A 21,188-nucleotide genomic window follows, 5' to 3' on the forward strand; every position below is an offset into this window, starting at 1 on the left:
ACCGTCACTCTGACTGTATTCCAGTTCCTGGTACCTTCTTAAAGAAATTGAGAAAAATACACACAGAAAGGTAAAACAGAAGTTAGCTTTATTAAGAATAAAATACAGCCGGGCGGTGGTGGCGCACGCCTTTAATCCCAGCACTCGGGAGGCAGAGGCAGGCGGATCTCTGTGAGTTCGAGGCCAGGCTGGACCGACAGCCTCGAAAACAATACAGAGAAACCCTGTCTCGTAAGAACAAAAAAAAAAAAAGAATAAAATACAAGTAAAAGCTTTAGATGCTTTGCCAAGAGAGACTGTGGCCCACCCGAGTGTGAAGTACCTGTGGGTCTCCGTCACTATTTTAGGCTTTTTGTATTGGGTCCTATGGAAAGAGGAGCAAGTTTCTAGGGGCATAGCTTGGGTGTTTCTCAGTTTTTATGGACAGATAACTTTTTATAAGCTTTTCTCTACTCACATGCCCTTTCCCATAATGCGTCTTATTTCAATCTTATGCATACCTGATTGGGGAAGTCCTTCTATGTATACGTTGTCCTATTGGTTGATAAATAAAGCACTGTTGGCCAATAGGGAAGCATGATAGGTGGAACTGGGAGTTGAGGAGGATTCTGGGAAATGTAGTCAAGAGTAGGAATCACCACATGATCCCAGGGGGAGAGGGTGCAAGTCTGGCGTTCTTGGTAAGATAAGACCTTATAAAACTATATATTAGTAACTATGGGTTAATAATTAAGTCAGAGTTAGCCGTTAAGAAACCACAGCAAACGGCCAACAGCATCATAATTAATATAGCGTCCTGTATGTTCATTTGGGACTGACGCAGTTCTGCGACCAGGCTGGCGGGAAAGAATACACATTACACATACCCATTTATGCACGGGCACGAAATGGTATTAGGTTATTCTCTCTAAAAATTCACTCAGAGGACACAGCTCATCATACTGCACATGCACCCAAAATCAGTCTGGTCTGTATCAGACCCCTGTCTCCCAATCCCATTGTGGTAATTTGAGTGAAAATGGCTAACATAGACTCATATGTTTAAATACTTAGTTTGCTGTTGGCGGAGCTGCTTGGTGAGGATTAGGAAGGCATGGCTTTGCTGAGGGAGGTGTGTCACTGAGGGTGGGCTTTGAGGTTCTAAAGTCTGGAGCCATTCACAGTGTGATCTCCACTCCCTGTTGGTGTGAATCAGGGTGTAAACACTCAACTGGTGCTCCAACACCATGCCTGCATGTCTGCTGCCAACATAAGCTCTCTTCCTCCTGTAAGATGCCTTGGCCATGCTGTTTGTTCACAGCAATAGAAACCATAAGCAAGACAGAAGTTGGTGCTAGGGATGGGTGCTAGTAATTACTTTTCTTTTGATGCAAAAACAATTACAGCAAAGGCAAATTATAAAAGAAAAATTTTAATTGGGCTTACAGTTTTAAAGGGTTAGTGTCCATGGTGGCAGGAATATCTGGGAGCTCATGTCTTAATCTGCAAGCAGGAGACAGAGAGGGAACACTGGGAATGGCTTCAGTCTTTTGAAACTTCCAAGTCCTCCCCACAGGGACACACCTCCTAATCCTTCCCAAATAGTTCCACCAACAGGAGACCAAGTATTCAAATGTGTGAGTTTACGGGGCTGTCTCATTCAAACCGCCACTCTCATATGTATCCAGGAACATTTTTGAAGAAAAATGAGGTGGAGATCCAACCATAGCAAACCTAACTCAGAGAGCAGAGAAAATTCTGCCCCTCCTTATGCAGTAAGACACAGCAGGGCCAAGAAGGGGGTAAACAGCATACTAGGGCAGCTTGCCCAAGGAGAAGTAAGTGGGAATACTAGGGCAGCAAGAGATAATCCTGTCCAGGAGGGACCTGGGGTGGAAAATTACTGAGCATAGGTAAGCAGTGGCATGGAAACCCAAGCAAAGTTCTACAGACTTTTTATCCTGTGGTCTCAGGAATAGGAGGAAATCATTTATAAAGGGCCATCTGCTGAGCTGCTGTGCCTCAATGCCTGGAGTGAGTTCTCCTGATTTTCAGGAGAGAACTGAGTACTCATTCATCTTCCTAACCCTACAACCAGAGCTCTTGCTAATGTGGCGTTGATGAAGAGGAATTGTGACAGGCTCTGTAAGGCACTTGGACTGTTTGGGGCTGCAGTGTCTCCTCAGGTAGCAGCCTGTCAAGTAGTAAGAACTGCAATATGGGTTCTGAGAGGACCTGCTTTTCTTCCCACTGGACAAGGCTTGGTGTCGTTCTCAGTCCTTCTCCCTGCCTGTGAAACTCTTGGTGTATCTGGGGTCTACATACTCTTAGCTTTCTTATATAGAGGACCACCCTGAGTTCTGCGTCTCCCAGTGTGTCTCCACCGGCCCATGGAGGGTCTGAGGCACCTTGCTTGCAGCCTAGCAAAGTTCAGATCTGAGGACCTTCTCCAAGCCTCCTCCCTGTCTCATATCTCTCTTCCTCTTGGTCATACCGTTGTGTAGTCACCCAAGCATTAACCTCCTTCCTGGTTACACTCTCCACAGTTCTCATGTTCTTTATGTGTGCTCCATCTCTTATAGCCCTATCTCCCAGTCGTGTCTCCCATCACCCCCAGTCACTGCTGCTGTTTCTAAAGTATTAGTTCAGTTCTATTGTTCTCCTGTGCTTCTGCTTCCCATTTCAAAAGGGAAGTGACCCAAACCTATGTGGGACACGAGGCACCCTGATGTACCCTGTCTCCCTCTCTTGATGTCTCTCCCACCTAACAACTCCTCCAGGCTACTGGGGATGACCAAAATACATCCATTCCTGGCCTTCAAGCCTTTCTCATATTCATGTCATTATCTGACATGTTCTTCCTCCAAATCCATAGTCACTAAGAATGTGGCACAGAGAAGTTTCTTTGGATCATGATTGGTAGGAAGCAGAGAGAAGGGGACAATGGAAATGAGACCAGCATCCTGCCTTCCAGGCAATCACCACTGCTGGAATTTCCAGAACCTCTCTGGATTCGTTCTTTTGCTTGTTGCTATGACAGATCTCCTTAAGGAAGGAAGAGTCCATTTTGTGCCACAGTTCGAAGGTACTGTACATCATGGTTGGGAAGAACACGAGGTGGGTGGTCACTGCACCTGGAGAGAGATGAGAATTAGTGCTCAGTGGACTTCTCTTTTGTTTCGGGATCCCTCCTATAGAATGGTACCACCACAGTTAGGCCGGATCTCCTTGTCTCAGTTAACCTAATCCAGAAGCTCCCTCACAGACATGCCCAGAGGTGTGTCTCCATGGTGATTCTACACCCTGTCAAGTTGACAATTAGCACTAGCCATTCCATGGTGGTGCACCCCATCTCTGGGGACCAAGTATTTAACATGGGTGCCTGGGGAGGATACTTTATGCCCAATCCACAAGGAAATGAAAAGAGCAAAGGTAAAGTAGACCGATAGAAACTGAAAGCATCTGTCTTTTGTGTTCCCACTCACATGGTGCCTTCCCATAGAGCCTCTGCTAACACCCCAGACAGAGTGAGTGTGTAAGACTGTGAACAGGAGCGGGAGGCGTGTGCCTGGGACTTACTGTTAGCATAGCAGCATGCTGTTCTCAGTACTATTTATGCATCTTCATACCCATGCTAAGATCACCCTCTAGGACCTGGCCAAGAAATTTCCAGAACCTCCCTAAGTAGTGTCACCAGTGGGGTCATCTACTAAAAACAAGTCCCACAGAAGCCAGCAACTGGCTTAAGGATACATCACACCCAGTGTACTTCCATAGTCTAGAGTCCCATGAGCCATGTGGGACTTTGAGTTGGAGCTTCCACAGGCCACCGACAGCCCTGGCTCCTATGTCAGTCACGTAGCACCTCAGCCAGGCCTGCAGGAAAGGAGCCAACCACACAAGCAGACTCTAGTCATGGAGGACCCTTCCCTACCAGATAGTAAACTGTATTCTGAAGTGAACAGAAATAAAACCCAAGGGCATGAGGAAAATGGTCCTTCGGTAAAGACTACTGTGGCTGGAGCCTGTGAGGCGAGCCAGGCTGCCTTCTGTGTTCAGTCAAGGAATATGACTGAGACTGAGAGGCTAATGCGGGCTATGCGAAAGGACTGAGACATGTATGGCCAGGTCTTAATGTCAGCAGCCTCTTCTGGAAGCTTGTCAGCCCATGCTACATCTACCTGGAAGAATAAGAGCCTGAGCCCTCTGCCTGCCTCGGGCTTACTGGGTAAAGAATGAAAAGCCAGACATGTATCCCAACACTGATGGGCCAGGAGCTACACCCCAGCATTTTGCTGTCCCTGGGCCCAGAATCACCGATGCCCAGGCAGCACAGGCCATGTCCTTCCTTCCCTACCCGATATCATCACCGAATCCAGGGCAGCAAACGTGAAGAATGCTCAGCCGAGCACTCCTCTCTGCAGCTTACTTCTGAAAGCCGAGGCAGAAAAGGCCTTAGTATCCACCGCTGCACTTTTTATTCATGCAAAATGCTAATTGGCTACAGCCTGACTTGATTCAGAAAGCCTCTGCCAGCTGAGTGCATAAAAGCAGCTCAAATTTAGGGGTTCATCTCGGGCAATGCTGTAAGAACAGGTGTCTAAATTAAATTAGGATGTGTCCTTGCTTCTGGAAGTCTTCCAGCCTGCTCCAAGTTGAAGTGAACACATCAGAAAACCGGAAGCCTACACTGAAAACCTGTAACTAAAGAAGCTGCCAGAGCCACAATGCTGTATTTCAACATAAAACATTCACAGGCCTGGAGGTGCAGGCCTTTCATCCCAGCTGCTCAGGAAAGAAGCTGGGGCAGGAGGATCCCAAGTTCACGGTCAGCCTGGAGAATTTGGAGAAACCCTCCAAATAAACAGTGCAAGGTCAGGCAAGACACTATGTTCAATTTCCAGGACTGTAAACAAAGGAAGTGCAAAATAGTCGATGTTTTTGCTTTTCTGTGTTAAGCAAAATATCTTCTCTCAATACTTCTTCTAGAATTTCTTTAAACAAAAACAAACAAATAAACAAAACTGGCTTTATTTCCTAATCCATTTTCTAGCTGGTGTGGTCTGAATACTGTGAAGTGTGATGTCTGAAGCGTGGTTGGAATTGACTCGGGCTCTGCACATAGGTTAACTCAGTGTGATAGCTTGGGAACTGAGCTAGTCCCCGGGCCACTGAATCTGAAATTTGACTGCACATCAAAGACACCAGGGTATACTTCAAAATGCTACTGCCTGGGTGCCACCCCGGAGACCCTGGCTGGACTGATGATCTGAGCACTAGGAATATTTTTTTAGCTCCCTGGTGTCATCTGTTAGGTATTGTACTCTGAGAATAATCATATGGACCAACTCTGTCCCCTCCCCAGAAAGCCAGCTGATGCACCCAAGGTCAGACTCTATTTTGTGCCCCAGTGCAACTCTACTAATGTGCTGCCGTCACCCTGCCGTCCAGGAGAATGGCCAAAATCCCTGCCCCTGCCCATCAGCCCGGACCTTGGCTCGCTCATGCCATGACTGCTGCCTCTGCACTGTCTCCCCTCTGTGTGCACAAATCTGTGGTGACCACAGTCACCCTATCAGACTCTCTCCCCTCTTCTCTGACCACACAGACACTGGGCCCGCCCTCAGCAGGCCTGCCTCTGAATATGCTGTCCCCTGCCCAGACGTTAGTCTGCAGCTCTGTGTGGCTGCCAGTCTCCTGCTGCAGATCCTCAGAAACTGGCTCCCTGTCCCTTTTTCATTGATCCTCTGCTCCCAGGAATTGTGTCCCCCACTTCTCCACATGCCTTGCCCACTCCAGATCTGGTCTCTTTCTGCGCTGTCATCCCAGCCTCCAGCTTCTCTCTGTCCCTCCTGATTCCACACATTCAGGTCTCAGCTGAAAACCTCTTTTGAGGCGTTTCCGCACATGCTGTAACATAGATGACTCTTGAGGACATTATGCTCAGTGAACTAAACCACAGAAAGACACACTGCCTGGTATATGAGCAGCCTTGGATGAACAGCTCACAGACAGTTGAAGCACAGCGCTGGGTGCCAGGGGCTGTGGAGGGGTGCCGGGAACTGTGTGCTTCATGGGGCAGATGTCAGCTGGAGATGGTGGAAACATTCTGTGGCTGGAAGGTAGAAGGTATGAAAGTGCTTGTTGACAATGCACTGAGAATCTTTTAAGTAACTGATATAACTGCATCTCGCTCCTTTTGTGAGGAAGCCTGACCTGACCTGGCCTGGCCTGGCCTGAGTCAGACAGCCCGGGACTTCCCAGATCCCCCACATCTCCACTCCAGGATGGCCCTTGCCAAGATCTGAACTTCTCAAACTGTAGTGAGTACTCCTGTCACATGATGATACCCATCATGATGGTATCCAGACACGTGACAGGCAATAACCACCCCATTCCCTGTGAAAGCTGAGAGATGTGAAGCCGTATCTCCAGCCCCTTGGCCTGCAATTTAATCACCAGGAGTTGCTGAAATACCAATTCCAATTCCAATACTACTCTTCCAGCACTCAGGAGTATCAAGCCACAAATCGTCCCATCATAACAACCTGGACGTTAAATTGACAAACAGTGGTGACACTGGGCAAACTCTGCAGAGTTTGAGTATCTCATCAATCCCTAAGTATGGATTATGTGGCAGGGGAACCAACCACAAATGATTCCATGCCCACCTTTGATCAATCAAATGCACACAGCAGGGGAACAAAAGCCTGGCGGGTTCAAATGTGAGAACACCTGAGCCCACTCCATGCTTAATTCTGCTATTGTTTCTTCTTTCCAAATTAGATATTTATCTTTGAGAACAACATCTACTACTGTGCACGTGTTGGGAAGCAGGCAATCCGAGTGGTCTCCACAGGGAAGGAGGGTGTGGTCTACAACGGCCTCAGCGACTGGCTGTATGAAGGTAAGCCCTGCAGGATGAAGAGGCAGAGTGTGCGCCCACCAGCGAGGCAGCTGCTGCATGACTGCATGCAGCTTCTCACCTAGCCTTCTTTCTCTTCCACTTTAGTTAGAAACTAAACTCCAACTTCCTGAGGGCCATTGAGCTTCAGGGAACACCAAGTCAGCATGCATGGGTGGCAGGTGCGGGGACTCACGGGTGGCAGGCGTGGACACACACTGGCGGCCAGGAATAGGGTACTCAGAAGTGAGGAAGGACTCACAGGTGGCAGGTGTGAGGGGCTTCAGTGAATCCATTGGCGCTTCTATGAAAGGAGAGGCGCTTCAAGGGGAAATTGTCCGGATGCTGCCAGTACAAATGTGTGGGTCCCCCTCTACCCACTCCAAGAGTTAAGAAGCCTGTCTGTATCTGAGGGAGATCGGATGTTCTAGCTGTCTAGGTGTAACCAAACACCTGACAAAGGCTACTTAAGGAGTAATTTGTGTTGGCTCACAGTTTGAGGGAACAGTTCACCATGATGACAAGGACATGAAGTATCTGGTCACATTGCATCCACAGTCACGAAGCACAAGGTGAAGAATGCTGGCACTCAGCTCTTTCTCCTTTTCATGCAGTCCAGGACCTCATCCTAGGGGACGATGCCACCCAAGTCAGGGATGGGTCTTACCACCTTGATTAACCTGATCAGGAGATCCCTCATAGGTATGGCAGAAGCTTGTCTCCTTGGTGATTATAAATCCTGTCAAGCAGACAATCATTATTCATCATCACAGCAAATTTCAAGCTTACCTACCCTCTCCATACTGGGGTTTGGTCTGGTCTAAGTTTACAAGGTCACTTGGCAGTGGTAATGGTGCCTGCCTCTAATCTTATCACTTACTTGGCAGGCAGAGTCAGGTGGATCTGTGTGAGTTTGAGGCCAGCTTGATCTACATAGTCAGTTCCAGAACAGCCAAGGCTACACAGAGAAACCCTGTCTCAAAAATAAAAAAAAAACTTAACAAGGCCTTGTACATGTCATCACAACTACTTTGAGATTATTATATATATATGTATATATATATACATACTCTCTACTGTGTCTAGGAAACACTGTTTCCATTCACTGCCTCTGGCTCTTACATTCTTAATACTCCTTCCTCAATGATCACTGAGCCTGTGGAGGACAGGAGGACAGGGAGATATTTTGTTTTCTTTAGAGCTAAACATTCTGCAGTCTTGACTTCTCTGAACCTTGACCAGCTGTGAGTCTCTGAATTGTCATCTCCTGCAAATAGAAGCTTCTGTGTTGAGAGGGTTGGGAACTGTTTTAATCTATGAGTATAATGACAGGTCTTTAGGAGTTGGTGTGTTATGTCCAGTTAGCAGAGGAATAGTAGTAGGTTTTCTCCTAGGGCCCTCAATCTGTCTAGCCGCAGGTTATCAGTTCAGATATGGTGGCAAGCATAGGACCTAAATACAATCAGAAAGTAGTTGGTGACCCAATAGTGTGTGTACCAACACTGCCCCACTGGGAGTGTCTTGCCAGGCCAGTCATTAGGGTAGTCCGAATAGTTCACTGCTGACTATTACTAATGCTCACTTTTCACCTCTGGTATCATGTATAGCACTTTCTAGAACTCTGAAAACTAGCCAGTAGGGATGAAACTTCCAAGTCAGCTGATTTGTCCTTGTTCAAGAATGTGGAGCAGTAGAATCTTAGCTTCAAGTTCTGGAGGGTAGCTTGGTGCAATGACAATAACATGTAAATATTTGGTGCTCTTTGGGACCTCACTGTCCAACACTCCAAAAGACATAGCCTATTCCTAGGGTAATTACATTTTAATTCTTTTCATGTATGCATATAGATGTATTTTAGAAAATGTCTATAGTTGTAGGTTTCCATATGGCTTTTTCGAAAAGTCTTCAGTGTTATTTGTCCCTCCAAGTTTTCCTCTTCTACGCTGCCCTCCCTGCTCCACTGCTTCATTTAATCCTTCCTCTGATCCATAATTCTATTTTAACCCTTTATGCCACTGCATTCTACCTCTCCTGCATTGAAGTCCTCTCCATGACTCCTTTATAACTTCCTGATCTCTGTGAACATCCCAAATGAAACACATATCTAAAGAGTCAATGGTGATATCCACATATAAGAAAAAAGCCATGATTGTCTTCCTAGATCTGATGATTGCTTCCAGCTCCATCTATTTGCCTGTGTATTTCATAATTTCTTTTTGCTTAATAGCTGGGAAATATCCTATTGTGCAATGTATCACATTTTCATTACCCATTCATCAGCTGACGGATACCTAGGAAATTTCTATTTCCTGGATATTGCAAATAGAGTATCAATGAGCATGAGTGAGCAGGTACCTCTACAGTAAGACATAGAGAGTCCTTTGGGTATGTGTCCAAGAGTGGTATGGCTGGATGATGTGGCAGATCTATTTCCAGCTCTTTAGGAACCTCCACACTGATTTTCATCATGGCTGCACCAGTTTGCACTCCCACCACCAATGAATAAGCATCCCCCTACCCTAGAACATGTCGGCATTTGTCATTGTTAGTATTTTGGATGCTAATTGCATCTGTGAGGGTTCCATCTAGGATACCATCTCCTGGAAGTATTGGGCTGCCACATATGAATCTGAGAACATGGACAGCCTATGGCAATTCTCAGCACTATGCCATAGATGGGGGGGGGGGGCAATGGGACATGTGGTCACTCAAGGGTCTACTCACAACTCCATCCCTAGATGAAGAAACAGCTTAAACACATCTTGCCTAAGACCACATGTTCCTGTCTGGTGATACACACCCAGCTGGGTTGAGAAGGACCAGGGATGCTCTAACTTCATGGGGGCCGATACCAGTTCCTCTTGGAGCCATGCATTTCTTAGGCCTGGGCTTAGGCCTTATGGGAGCATGCAGTATGGAGGGGTGATGTACTTCTCATCACAGCTCACTGAAGTCTCGAGTTTCAACAGATTGTTAGCCCAGGCAGATGTGCCTCACTCCCCAAGCAGAATGTGGTGACTTCTGCCATTCCAGAGTTCCCTGAGCCCCTTTCTGGTCAGTTCCCCTCTCCCCACAGCACTCTCTTCAGGGGATTCCAGCAGCTCTTGTTTCTGTCTGACAGGGAAGCTGGAACTTCAGCATGCAGGCAAGGTGGGCTCTCCAGACAGTCTCCGCAGGGTCCCAGTGCTGCTCAGTGTTCAGGTCACTCTTGAAACCCAGTTTCCAGGTTGCTGTCTGAGGGCAATCAACTCTGAGACTTAGTTTCACAAGACACCCTGGGCCATTCCTGAGGGAACTGATGGAGTGAAATCCACGCAGGCTGGCCCATATCTAGGCTTGGTCTGTACAGAAACAGCCCTGGGAACAGCAACCCAAGCCCTCTCCGGCTCCATCCAGATTAATCTGGAAGGGCTATATTTCTGCACTGGGTACAGGTCCATGTAGGCCCAGTAATCCACAAGAGAGATCATCTCACATACCAGATGAGATCATCAAGAGAGGACCCTAAAGTCCTGTGCCCTAGGAGAAAACCAAAAGGCCTTTGTCTGAGAAACAACCAGAACACCAAGCCCTGTTGTGCCTGCTGTGCGAGTGGCTTTACCAAGCACATTCAGCCTATGATGACAGGCAGGAAAGCAGCCCCAAATCATAAATTTACTTAAAACTTCATGACTTATTTTAATTTTTCTTTTGTTATTTGACTATGCAGATATTGAGTGTGGATTGTCTGCATGCTAAATGGGTGTACATGCCTACCTCTTGCCTATACAGGATGCCTTCAAAATCTGGATTGGGCCTGCTGTCTGTCTTTCTGGGGAGTGGTTAGTGGCAAGACTGTGAGGTCACAGGGTCACATGTGAGGTCCATCATGACCTTGCAAAACTCTTTCGCCTCTAAGACCTCAACATGCTCAAACCACACATCGGAGAGACCCAATTTGAGTCTTGACCAGAATGGACTTAGCACACCATGGCAAATAGCAGGCACTAGAGGGTCTTGACTTAAAATTTTAAAAAAACCCTGTTGCACTAACAGTGGTTGTATTAATTATTGTTTAACTTAGTCACTCATATTTTTATTACAAAACATATTATCTGTTCTAGTGTCATCCTGTTACTGCGATAAAACACTCTGACCCAAAGCAACTTAGGGTTTACTGCTCACAGGTCACAGCCCTTTGCTGCAGAAAGGCAAGGCAAGAACTCAAGCAGAAACTTGAGGCAGAATCCATGGAGGAATACAGCAGCATGCTGGCGCACATGCTGCCTTGTGATAGATTTCTTACATGCTCCAGAACCACCTACATAGAGAATGGTGCCTCCCACAATGGGCTGGGCACTCGTACACGAATTAACAATTAAGATAATCCTCACAGACATGCCCACAGCCCAATCTGATGTAAGTGAGTCCTTAATTGAGACTTCCCTCTCAGATGGCTCTAACTTGTGTCAATTAAAGCAAACTAGGACAATATATTGGGGAACAGGAAGTTGAGGGGGTGGGGGTAGAATAGGGGGAAGAGGGAATCATAGGATCGAAGACAGATCAGGCACCAGAGTGACCTCGAGTGATCTAAAGGTATAACATCAATTGGCAAGCTAAGCAATAGTGGAGGGACCACCTCGAATGCCCATTCCTGATAATGAACTTGATGTCTATAACTATCCGGGAGCCTTCATCCTGGGACTGATGGAAGCAGAGCAAACACACAGCTAAGCACTGAACTGAACCCAAGGAACCCAGTGACAGAGAGAGAGGAATGATGAGCAAATTGGCAAAGAATGGGCTGGCAAAACCAGCAGAGACAGCTGATCTGAACAGGGGAGTGCTCTTGGACCCCAGACCGACAGTGGGGAGGCCAGAATGGGACTGATCTGGACCCCCCAAATGTGAGTGTCAGTGAGAAGGCCTGGACAACCTATGGGGCCCTGAGCTGTGGATCAGTGTCTATCCCTGGTATACAATCTGTCTTCATGTGCCTATAGCACAAAGAGAGATGCTCTCTCAGCCTGGACTCTTAGGGGAGTACCTTGACCCTACCAAGAGTAAAATGATAGACTCTAGACATCCCCTATGTGGAAGGATTTGGCAATAGGGTGGGAGGGAGGGTGGAAGGGGAGTGCGGGAGGAGGGGAGGGAGAGGGAACTGGGATTGACATGTAAAACAAGCTATTTAAAATTAAAATAAAAAAATACACAAAAAAATAAATAAATATAAAAAATAAAAAAATAAAAAATAAAAAAATAAAAAAATAGGGAGAGACAGAGAGAGACAGAGAGACAGAGAGAGACAGAGAGAGACAGAGAGAGAGAGAGAGAGAGAGAGAGAGAGAGAGAGAGAGAGAGAGAGAGAGAGAGAGAGAGAGAGAGAGAGAAGCATTTAGGCAGGATTTCCCAGGTGGCCAGTCTGCCACAGCTTAGAAACTGTCTGTCCTGATCTTCATGGGAGGCCAGTGCAAGCTAAGCTCCTTGAGGTCACCACAGAGAAGGGCCTTAGGTCTTGCTGCAAGAGCCTTGACTCACTCTGTAGCTAATCTCCTTAATAACATCCATAGCTAGGAGGTCTGAAACATCTTTCTCGGTATCTCAAAAAAAATAAAAAATTCATTGCTTTGCCATTCAAGTTAAGCTTAGCCTTAGCAAATCCATTGAAAAGATTCTTTATTTTCTTCAGGGCATTTACAAGAAATCACGTAGATATGTTAACAGAGGCTCAAATATTTCAAATCAATCTCTCAGTGATGGGGCTGCTTAATCTGCTTACCCTTGTTCCCTGGAAGGTTCTATATGCCAATGCTCAGACTTCTGAAACTGGGAACCTGGGAGCCCTGGGGGATACTGTGTCCTTTTTTAATAACAGGAGAATAAGCTTAGAAGATTGCCTTGGCCTAATCAGTGACTTAACTATTTTATTTCCCAGGCTCTTGCTTCAGAGCAGGTTGGGGTGAATGGGAGAGATCATCCTCCAAACATTTGCAGAGGGCCCTGCTTGCCTGAGAGGGTTAGTTCTGAGAAACAGTAAGTGAGGAGCATCCTGCAGTGTGCAATTATTGGCAGCAAGACACCATATTGATTTCTGTTTCCCAAAAAGAGCCTCAGACATATTGAACACTTCAGAATGCTGGAGACAGAGGGAGAGAAGCAGGAAACATGGAGCTGCTGGGAATCTCCATCCCTTGAGCAGAAAGATCTCCTGTCGATAGCCTACCAGCCAAAACCCAAGTTCAAGGCTGGCTGTGTGCCCCACACCGTCTTCTGGGTGACTTCCCAGGGCTTATAGGAACCAGAGACTAGTTCTGATGAGCGAAGCATGCTTCTTTTGTCCTGTGAGGAGATGCCGTGTAGCACTGTGGAATCGTAGTTTAATAGGAAGAAAAAGACAACTTGATAGTATTGGCAGTTTTAAGTTTTACTGAACTTGGCTCTCCATAAATTAAATTTAAGGTGTTACTAGAATGTTCTGGCGGCCGTGAAGGGATGGCCATGAGGAATCTGTGCTTTGAGCAAGACTTGGCAATTCACAATGCTCCCACTGTGGGAATATTTGAGCAGAGGCTTGTAATTATCCAAATTTTTACAAAGGTTCTTTGTTGCCATGGTTACAGAGCTGGTTGCTACCCTTTATTTGCAAAGTACTGTCAGCTCATTTTCATCCTTATCAAGTACATGAGCTAGTGAGGACCAACACAGGATTGTTGCTGGTAGTTTTCTCTTTTTTTTTTCTTTTCTTTTTTTTTTTTTTTTTTGGTTTTACGAGACAGGGTTTCTCTGTTTTGGAGGCTGTCGGTCCAGCCTGGCCTTGAACTCACAGAGATCCGCCTGCCTCTGCCTCCCGAGTGCTGGGATTAAAGGCGTGCGCCACCAACGCCCGGCTGCTGGTAGTTTTCTAATAACAAGAATTTAATCCCTAAATGTTCCTATGAAGTGATGAACTAACCATCCATTCTTCTACTGCTAAACCGTGGTGTACGGGACCCAAACCTAACACGGGTGCACAAAGACATGCCTCCCTCATACAATGGTAATGTCTGGTGATTGTCACCCAAGAATAGCCTCTCTTTCCTTAATATAGGACTACAAGCTCTCATCCTAATTCATCTGAAAGGATGGGGCAGGGCCAAGGGGCCATGAGCAGGAACACAGCCTGAAGCCATAAGAAGGCTGAGGCAGCCAGGACCTGAGAAAGTAGCCTGGAGGGTATTTACTTAGACTTTTTTTTAAGTCAGGTTTGGGGTGGATGACATTTCATGACTGACCTTTAACCTTACTATTCCAGGGGGGTGAGGGGCTTGGAACATGGGATCAGATCAAAAGAAACTGTCATGGCAATGTTGCCTGGGTGGGTGTGGCAAGGGCATGCTCACTATGGCTCTTGAGTAGCCTGGTGCCAGTGCCCCCAGCATAGCCCGAAAACCATCCCATCTGGTGGCTCCCGACCAGCTGTGACTGTAACCAGATGGAAGGAATGTCGGGACAGTGTGTGCTCTGTTGTGTCTTTTGCAGTTCTCTGGGAATCTGTGTAGAGGGAGGGGGCATGCGTGGCCATGTGGCCATAGGGGTCCTCTTCCCCTCCTATAATAGCTACAGAGAGGCTGAAGTGAGTTTTGAACTCTCTCCCCGGTACGGACCTGTCCAGATAGACTGTTTCCTAGTCACTGACAGCTGCTGTGTTTTGGAGCCCCAAGTTCCTTGTGACCAGTTGTAAAACTTCACTATTTTGAGAACTTTTCTGGAGGTTCTAGCAGAGGAGTGCAGCTACTCATATACCCTTGACCTAAGACCGGTCCTCCTCTATTCAGGGAAGGTTTCCCCTGTGGCCAAGTGCACAGCTTCAGGAGGGATGCACATGGATCAGTGAGGGAGGAAGGGGACACCAGCCCAGCCAGCCAGAGGATTGAATCAACCCTGGCGATCAATGGGGTAACAGGTGTCACGGACAGATCGCCCTCCCATCCAAAATTCACTATTTCGAATGCCATATTGGCTCAACCTATGATGTCTAGAAGAGGGTGTGGAAGGAAAATTAACAGTGGAAACATCTAAATGTAATCAGCACTCACCAAGTTTTCTGCCCGCCGAGGTGCTGCACAGCAGAGCGAGGGAGAAGTGCATTAGCCATGCTGTAAGCGAGAGGTTTAATGCAGCTAGGATCCAACGTAACTGCAAGACTGTTTTCACTGCCAGACCCCAGTCTCCGGTTCCGTAGTGTCGCTGGTCTCAGCTCTGAAAGCATGGGGACTGTATCGTGTGGAGGTGCAGAGGGAAAGGTGAGAGCCATTCAGTAGACACTCCTTCTTCAGTGACAAGGGATGGAGTAAGATGCTGGGTCTCTGCGCCTCTGCCCTCTCTGAGCCAGTACCAGCCAGATTCACACGTTTTGCACAGGTCAGCCTGGGAGCAGTGGACAAAGACGGGGAGTCAAAATCGGGACACAGCATAAGGCGTGGCAGCCGTGTCCAGAGCCAGGACAACGGTGCTCAGCTGTCCTGTGCAGATGCCCCCTCTCTGGTCCTATCAATCCCTCCCCACATCGCCTGTCTTCTTGCCTTTCCATCCTGCCTCTTCCTCGGTGTGTCTTCAGAGACACCTGCTCATTTCTTACACAATGCTCTCTTCCCTGGGACCACAGGGTTTCTGCTCACTTCCGCTGTGACGGTGTAGTGCTCTCACCTCACGCAGGCTTTCTTTAAAGACTACCTCATGGCTAGTGATTCTTTAGTCAAGGAATTACAGTGCAAGGGAGCTAAAGCGGGGTTTAGAACATCTGTCCCAGGTGAGCCAGCTGTTTCTGTAAGCAGACAGCTAACAAGTTGCTTGAGTTTGTCGGGTGGTGACTTGTCAGCGCTCACTTCTGTTTTTACAGTGAACATGCAGCCACAGACTCCAAGAAAACAAATGATGTGGCTGTGTGCCAAAAAAACTTTATTTATGGACAATGAAATTTGCTTCCATGTAATTCTCCCACATTGTTAAATCATCATCCTGTTGGTCGTCTATTAAAAAATAAAACCAACGCTAGGGAGTTAGTTCAGTTGGGGAAGGCTGGGAGGACCAGTGCAAATGCGAGCCAAGCATGGAGGCTGTCTGTGATCCCAGTGCTTGAGAAGTAGACATGGGCTGGGCTGGGTGGGGTGGGGTTCTGTGAGCGAGGCAGCTGGCCAGACTAGCTAAGTCAGAGGGCTGCAGTTCACAGAAAGGCCTGTCTCAATATGTAAGGTGGAGAACGGTCAAGAAAGACAATGGATGTTAACCTCAAGCCTCCACATGTACACGTGCACCTGTGGACACACACCTCTACATGTGTACCTACACACATAAGCAGACACCATGCATACACAGACACACACACATATATACATGTGCATGCACACATGCTTGCACGTGTGTGTGTGCGCGCGCACACACACACACACACACACACACACACACCAATTCTTAGCTCATGGATCATACAGAAAGAGGCAAAAGGAGAGTTTGACCAAAAAACCATGGAGGGAGCTGGAAATCTAGTTGGAAGTTTTCTATGATGCTCAGAGTTGAAATACTGTGATAACTTGTAACTGAGCATTCTCTTCCCTGACTTCTAGAACAAGTGCAAGCAGAGCCAGGCTAGGATATGGACATGTTTGGCTGAACTAATATAGCAAGCAAGATCAGATCACATATACCTTTGAAGTTCAAACTAACAAAGTTCAGGAGCTGGAGAGGTGGTTCAGGGCTAAGAGCTCTTACTGCTCTACCATGAGAATGAAGTTCAGATCCCAGCACCCATGTTGGTGACTCATAAACACCTATAACTACAGATTCAAGAGTTCTGCTGTCATCTTCTAGCCTAAACACACGTGCGCACACACACACACACACACACACACACACACAGTCTCTCTCTCTCTGTCTCTCTGTCTCTCTGTCTCTCTGTCTCTCTGTCTCTCTCTCTCTGAGGGATATGAGAATAAAAACGTGTCATCCTTTATCACTCAAGACCTCTAGATCAGGGTGGCCCTAAGGTCAAGCAGGGTCCCAGACAGAAGTTCCCCCTCCTTCACAGATGTCACTGTGGACAAGGAATGTTCTGGGGAGATTCAGGCTGGATAGTAGGTGCTAGAGCTGGACATGGCAAAACACTTCTGCTCATAACTCACTGTCTACGTGTGCCATATGCCCCCCAGGGTGCCAGAGTACCGTGGAGCAGTTGCTCAGAAAAGGGAATAAACAAGCTTGGGAAGCCATTCTGCATTACTACCCATGTGCCTCCCTGAACAAGATACCCGAGAGAAGCAGTAAGAGGGGAAAGGGTGCTTTGGATGTGTGACTGTTCACATCATGGCAGACCAGGAAGCAGAAAGAACAGACTGGGACCAAAGGCAGGTCTTCTACCAGCCAGGCCCCACCTCTCAAAGGATGCACTGCCTTCAAAATAGGGACAAACCATTCCAAATAAGGACACATAGGAGACATTTCACAATCAACCCTTAGGATTCCTCCCCAGCCCCCACAGGTTCCTGGCCAGCTCATAATACTAAATGCAGCCAATCCAACTTCACGATCCCCAAGGCTTAACAGTCCCAACACTGTTAAAAAACCTAAGGACTCTATTAGTACTCAAGACAGTCTCTAAGCTGTGAGCTTCAAAAGGCTAAAAATTATCATTACAAAAGAAGCATTGTGAAGATAGCAAAGAAAGACTGGGCCAAGCCCTGGAAGCACTCTCTTTCCAGATGAGTCTTTCATCTTTATGCTCTGGAATCGCTGGCGGGTGGGACCTTGTCCTCAACATCCTTTTCTACAATCCCAGCACAAATGGTGTGACTCTTCAGTGGCACTAATCTTTGTAATAGTGTCTTAGGGTTACCAAAAGCAACTTACACTTCCATGTAACAGCCTGTCACCAAAAGCAATGAGGACAGGAACTCAAGCAAGGCAGGACCCGGAGTCAGGAGCCGATACAGAGGCCATGGGGGAGAGCTGCTCACAGGCTTGCTCCCTGTGACTTTCTCAGTCTGCTTTCTTATAGGACACCAGAACCACCAGCCCAGGGGTGGCTCCACCCACAATGGGTTGGGCCCTCCCCCATCAATCACTAATTAAGAAAATGTCCTATAGGATTGCCTAAAGCCCAATTGTATGGAGGCATTTTCTCAACTGAAGCTTTCTCTTCTCTGATGACTCTAGCTTATGGCAAATTGACATAAAACTAGCCAGCACAGACAAGTATTGCCATTTTGTCTATGCTTGATGCTTGCTTTGTCTGCGTTAAACACACTTTCCCTGGTTCATCCTCAAATCCTTCTACTCCATGTTTTGTTGGAATTACCATTATCTTATCTTGCTAAAGGCAGCAGTAATAACTGTGCCAGATATGCTACCTTGAAATTTCCTCTGAAAATTTTAATTTCTCAGTGACTTTTAAATTCAACCTTACGTGAGGGCTCCTGATGGCAAAGTTGTGGGAGGGATAGAGAGGGAGAACAATGAAAGAGATATCTTGATAGAGGGAGCCTTTAGGGGGTAAGAGAGAAACCAGATACTAGGAACATTCCCAGGAATCCACAAAGATGACCCCAGCTAAGACTCCTACCAATAGTGGAGAGGGTGCCTGAACTGGCTTTCTCCTATAATTAGATTAGTGACTACCCTAATTGTCATCATAAAACCTACATCCAGTAACTGATGGAAGCAGATGCAATGACCCACAGCCAAGCACTGAGCTGAGCTCCTGGAGCTTAGTTGAAGAGAGGGAGGAGGGATCATGGGAACAAAGGGGGTCAAGATCATGATGGAGGAAACCACAGAGACAGCTGACCAGAACTGACAGCAGCTCTACTGCCCTGCATGGGACCAAACTAAGCCCTCGGAATGTGGGTAACAGTTTTGTGAAGCTCGGTCTGTTAGAAGGGCCCCTGGCAGTGGAACCAGGACTTATCCTGGGTATATGAACGGGCTTTCTGGAGCCCATTCCCTATGGTGGGATATCTTGCTCAGCCTGGATGCAGTAAGGAGGGTCTAGGTCCTGCCTCAACTTGGTATACCCAACTTTGTTGACTCCCCAAGCGAGGCCTTACCCCCTCTGAGGAGTGGATGGAGTATGGGATGAGGGGAAATGGGGGGCGGGGGAGGGAGGGAAACTGGGGCTAGGATGTAAAATGAAAAAGAATTTTAAATAAAAAAGGAGAGCAGATAGATAGATAGATAGATAATAAATAAATCCAACCTTACTCAAGCTTTCAGGATACAACCAGGCATAGCCAGATCCTCTGCTATCAAGCAATAAAAATGGCCTCTCACCTGGGTCCCCAACGAGCCCTGTTTCCGTCTGAAGCTTCTCCATCAGTCTTTCCCATGTGTGTTTCCATCAGACACGGGTCTTCTGAACACCCTGTGCAATCAGTTACCTGCCAGACTCCGCCTCCAGGGTGCCTGGGCCCCTCTAGACTGCATCTGCCCACTCTTCCAAGCTCCTCCCAAAAGTCAGTTCCAAAGGCCGCAGACCCGCACTATGACACTTAGTCACAGCAACAGCCCTACTGCCCTGGTGTCACATTCTCTGTGCCAGCTGCTTTTGCATTGCTGTGACCATACACCTGACAGGAGCTCGTTGGGGAAGCAAAGTTTATTTGACCTATGGCTTCCAAGCAATTTGAAGCCACCATAGCCAGGAAGGTGTGACCAGAAGCTCCGTCTCATAGCAGTCAGAGCATTCAGCCTGTGTCCTGTGCTTCACCAGTGAGCAGAGGGAGCTATAGCAGAACCAGGATGTGGTGACGGCCTTTAAAGGCCCCTCCCTATTAATCTACCACCTCCCTCAGGCCCTACTAAGGGTCTGTAAGACAGCACCACAAGATGGGAGCCAAGGGTTCAAACCATGAACCGCTCAGGGGTGTTTCCAGTCAAATGACAACATTCACTGAAGAATCCACCATGGCCAGTGTTCTTGGAAACAATGGACATCCAATCTGGTGACCCAAGCAGAATATGGAGTTTCTGGAGAGAAGTCAAGGAATCTTAAAATCAGTAGGACAGTTAGAGAGAGCCAGGCTCAGAGTCCAGTGTCTGCAGGAATCCAGGGGCCGTCTAGCAGGGATGCCGTTCTAAGGGTGAGGAATACGGGGGACATGGTAAGAGGTCTGCGTCGCCTTCCCAGTTCACCAGTGGTGTAGTGTCCTGAAGTTGGAGATGACTCATCCTCTACTGAGCCACCAGCCACCCAGAACAATTACAGAAAGACATTCCTGGGGTTGGGGGAGGGGTGGTAGGGTTTAGAGTATCTTGTTGCAAAATCAATTTCTGTTTCATGCTTCAGGGTTAATAGCCTGGGGGCAAGCCAGATCTTCAGCTTTCATTAACTCTTTGATGAGGAGGTGTATAAATACCCCACACACCTTGTGTGAGCATCTTCCTTGGCAACTGTAATACAGTGGGTGTGACCCAGCAAGCATCCTTCTGACTGCCAGAAAGAAACATAGGCACCATCCCCAGAGACAAGCAGAATGTCGCCTCGGCAGCCTCTGTGTGGTGCAGAATGGGGGAAACTACAAAACCCCTGCTTCTGGAAATCAAGGCTGCGTCTACATTTGATGCAAGCCGATACATTGGGCATTTTAGGAAGACTGCTGATCATTTAACTCAACGTAAATAGATGGTTTGTTTGAAAGAAGAGAAATCTGAGTGCACACAGGATGAAGTCTCCTTGAGGCTTGAGAAACCTTGCTTACAATTACTCAACCTCAAGAGCACTGGGTAAATGACGTGTGTTCAATGTCTATAGTTTTAAGGCTTTTCAAGTATGCATTGGTTGCAGGAATAAGACAGATACATCTGCACCTTAGGGTAGCATGGTGAAATTTAAAATCTACAGTAGGTACAACTGATACCTGATGGCTCATATGGTGGTCTCTAACCTTAATTATTCTGTTCACTGTTTCTTCTTTAGACTTCCGTTTCTTGTTCTCATTACAGAAGCTTCACTGTAGTGGACTCTATAATTCTAAACTCCCATTTCTAATGCTTTCCTCATCTAGTAGTGTCAAGGACACATGGTGTAATAATGGAGGCCTATGCTCATGCCTCTTGGTTTTAGAAGGAAGTGTTCAGCCATCTCTAGTTCTGCTGAGCATCGCTGGCAGCTCTGGAGGCAGAAGTGAACTCTGACGCAGTGAACCTGGGCCATGCACGAGGAACATGACTCTCCTAAGAGGTGCTGAGCAGCTCGGTGTGGAATTCTGCCTCCCTGGCTCCTATAGGGTCACCCACTGGACTTCCCCCACAGGAAGTACCTGCCTTCTCTTTCTAAAGAAATAAATACATC

General features: G+C 47.2%; 1 protein-coding gene and 1 long non-coding RNA gene across 8 annotated transcripts in view; one reads left to right on the top strand and one right to left on the bottom strand.

Annotated features, from left to right (window-relative positions):
* The window catches only part of Dpp6 (dipeptidyl peptidase like 6), an 890,647-nt gene that overhangs the window by 760,690 nt on the left and 108,769 nt on the right, over window positions 1–21,188 (top strand). For all 5 annotated transcript variants that reach the window (XM_013123747.3, XM_013123748.3, XM_005084206.4 and 2 more), the window contains exon 8: window positions 6,766–6,886. In XM_013123747.3, coding sequence (XP_012979201.1) covers window positions 6,766–6,886 — 121 coding nt within the window. The remainder of the gene's footprint in view (window positions 1–6,765; window positions 6,887–21,188) is intronic.
* On the bottom strand, window positions 770–19,942 carry LOC121137276. Of its 3 annotated transcripts, XR_005874531.1 has the most exons (4): window positions 19,169–19,942; window positions 14,944–15,274; window positions 7,080–7,622; window positions 770–3,113 (listed from the first exon to the last, which is right to left on the bottom strand). It is a non-coding gene; the product is annotated as an uncharacterized LOC121137276 (long non-coding RNA). The 3 variants fall into 3 exon arrangements; XR_005874530.1 differs by lacking the exon at window positions 770–3,113 and having other exon boundaries at window positions 6,880–7,622; window positions 19,169–19,934; XR_005874532.1 differs by lacking the exons at window positions 770–3,113; window positions 19,169–19,942 and adding an exon at window positions 17,750–18,438 and having other exon boundaries at window positions 6,880–7,622.

Source organism: Mesocricetus auratus, unplaced genomic scaffold (genome assembly GCF_017639785.1).
Source record: "Mesocricetus auratus isolate SY011 unplaced genomic scaffold, BCM_Maur_2.0 Super-Scaffold_100676, whole genome shotgun sequence".
NCBI lineage: Eukaryota > Metazoa > Chordata > Mammalia > Rodentia > Cricetidae > Mesocricetus > Mesocricetus auratus.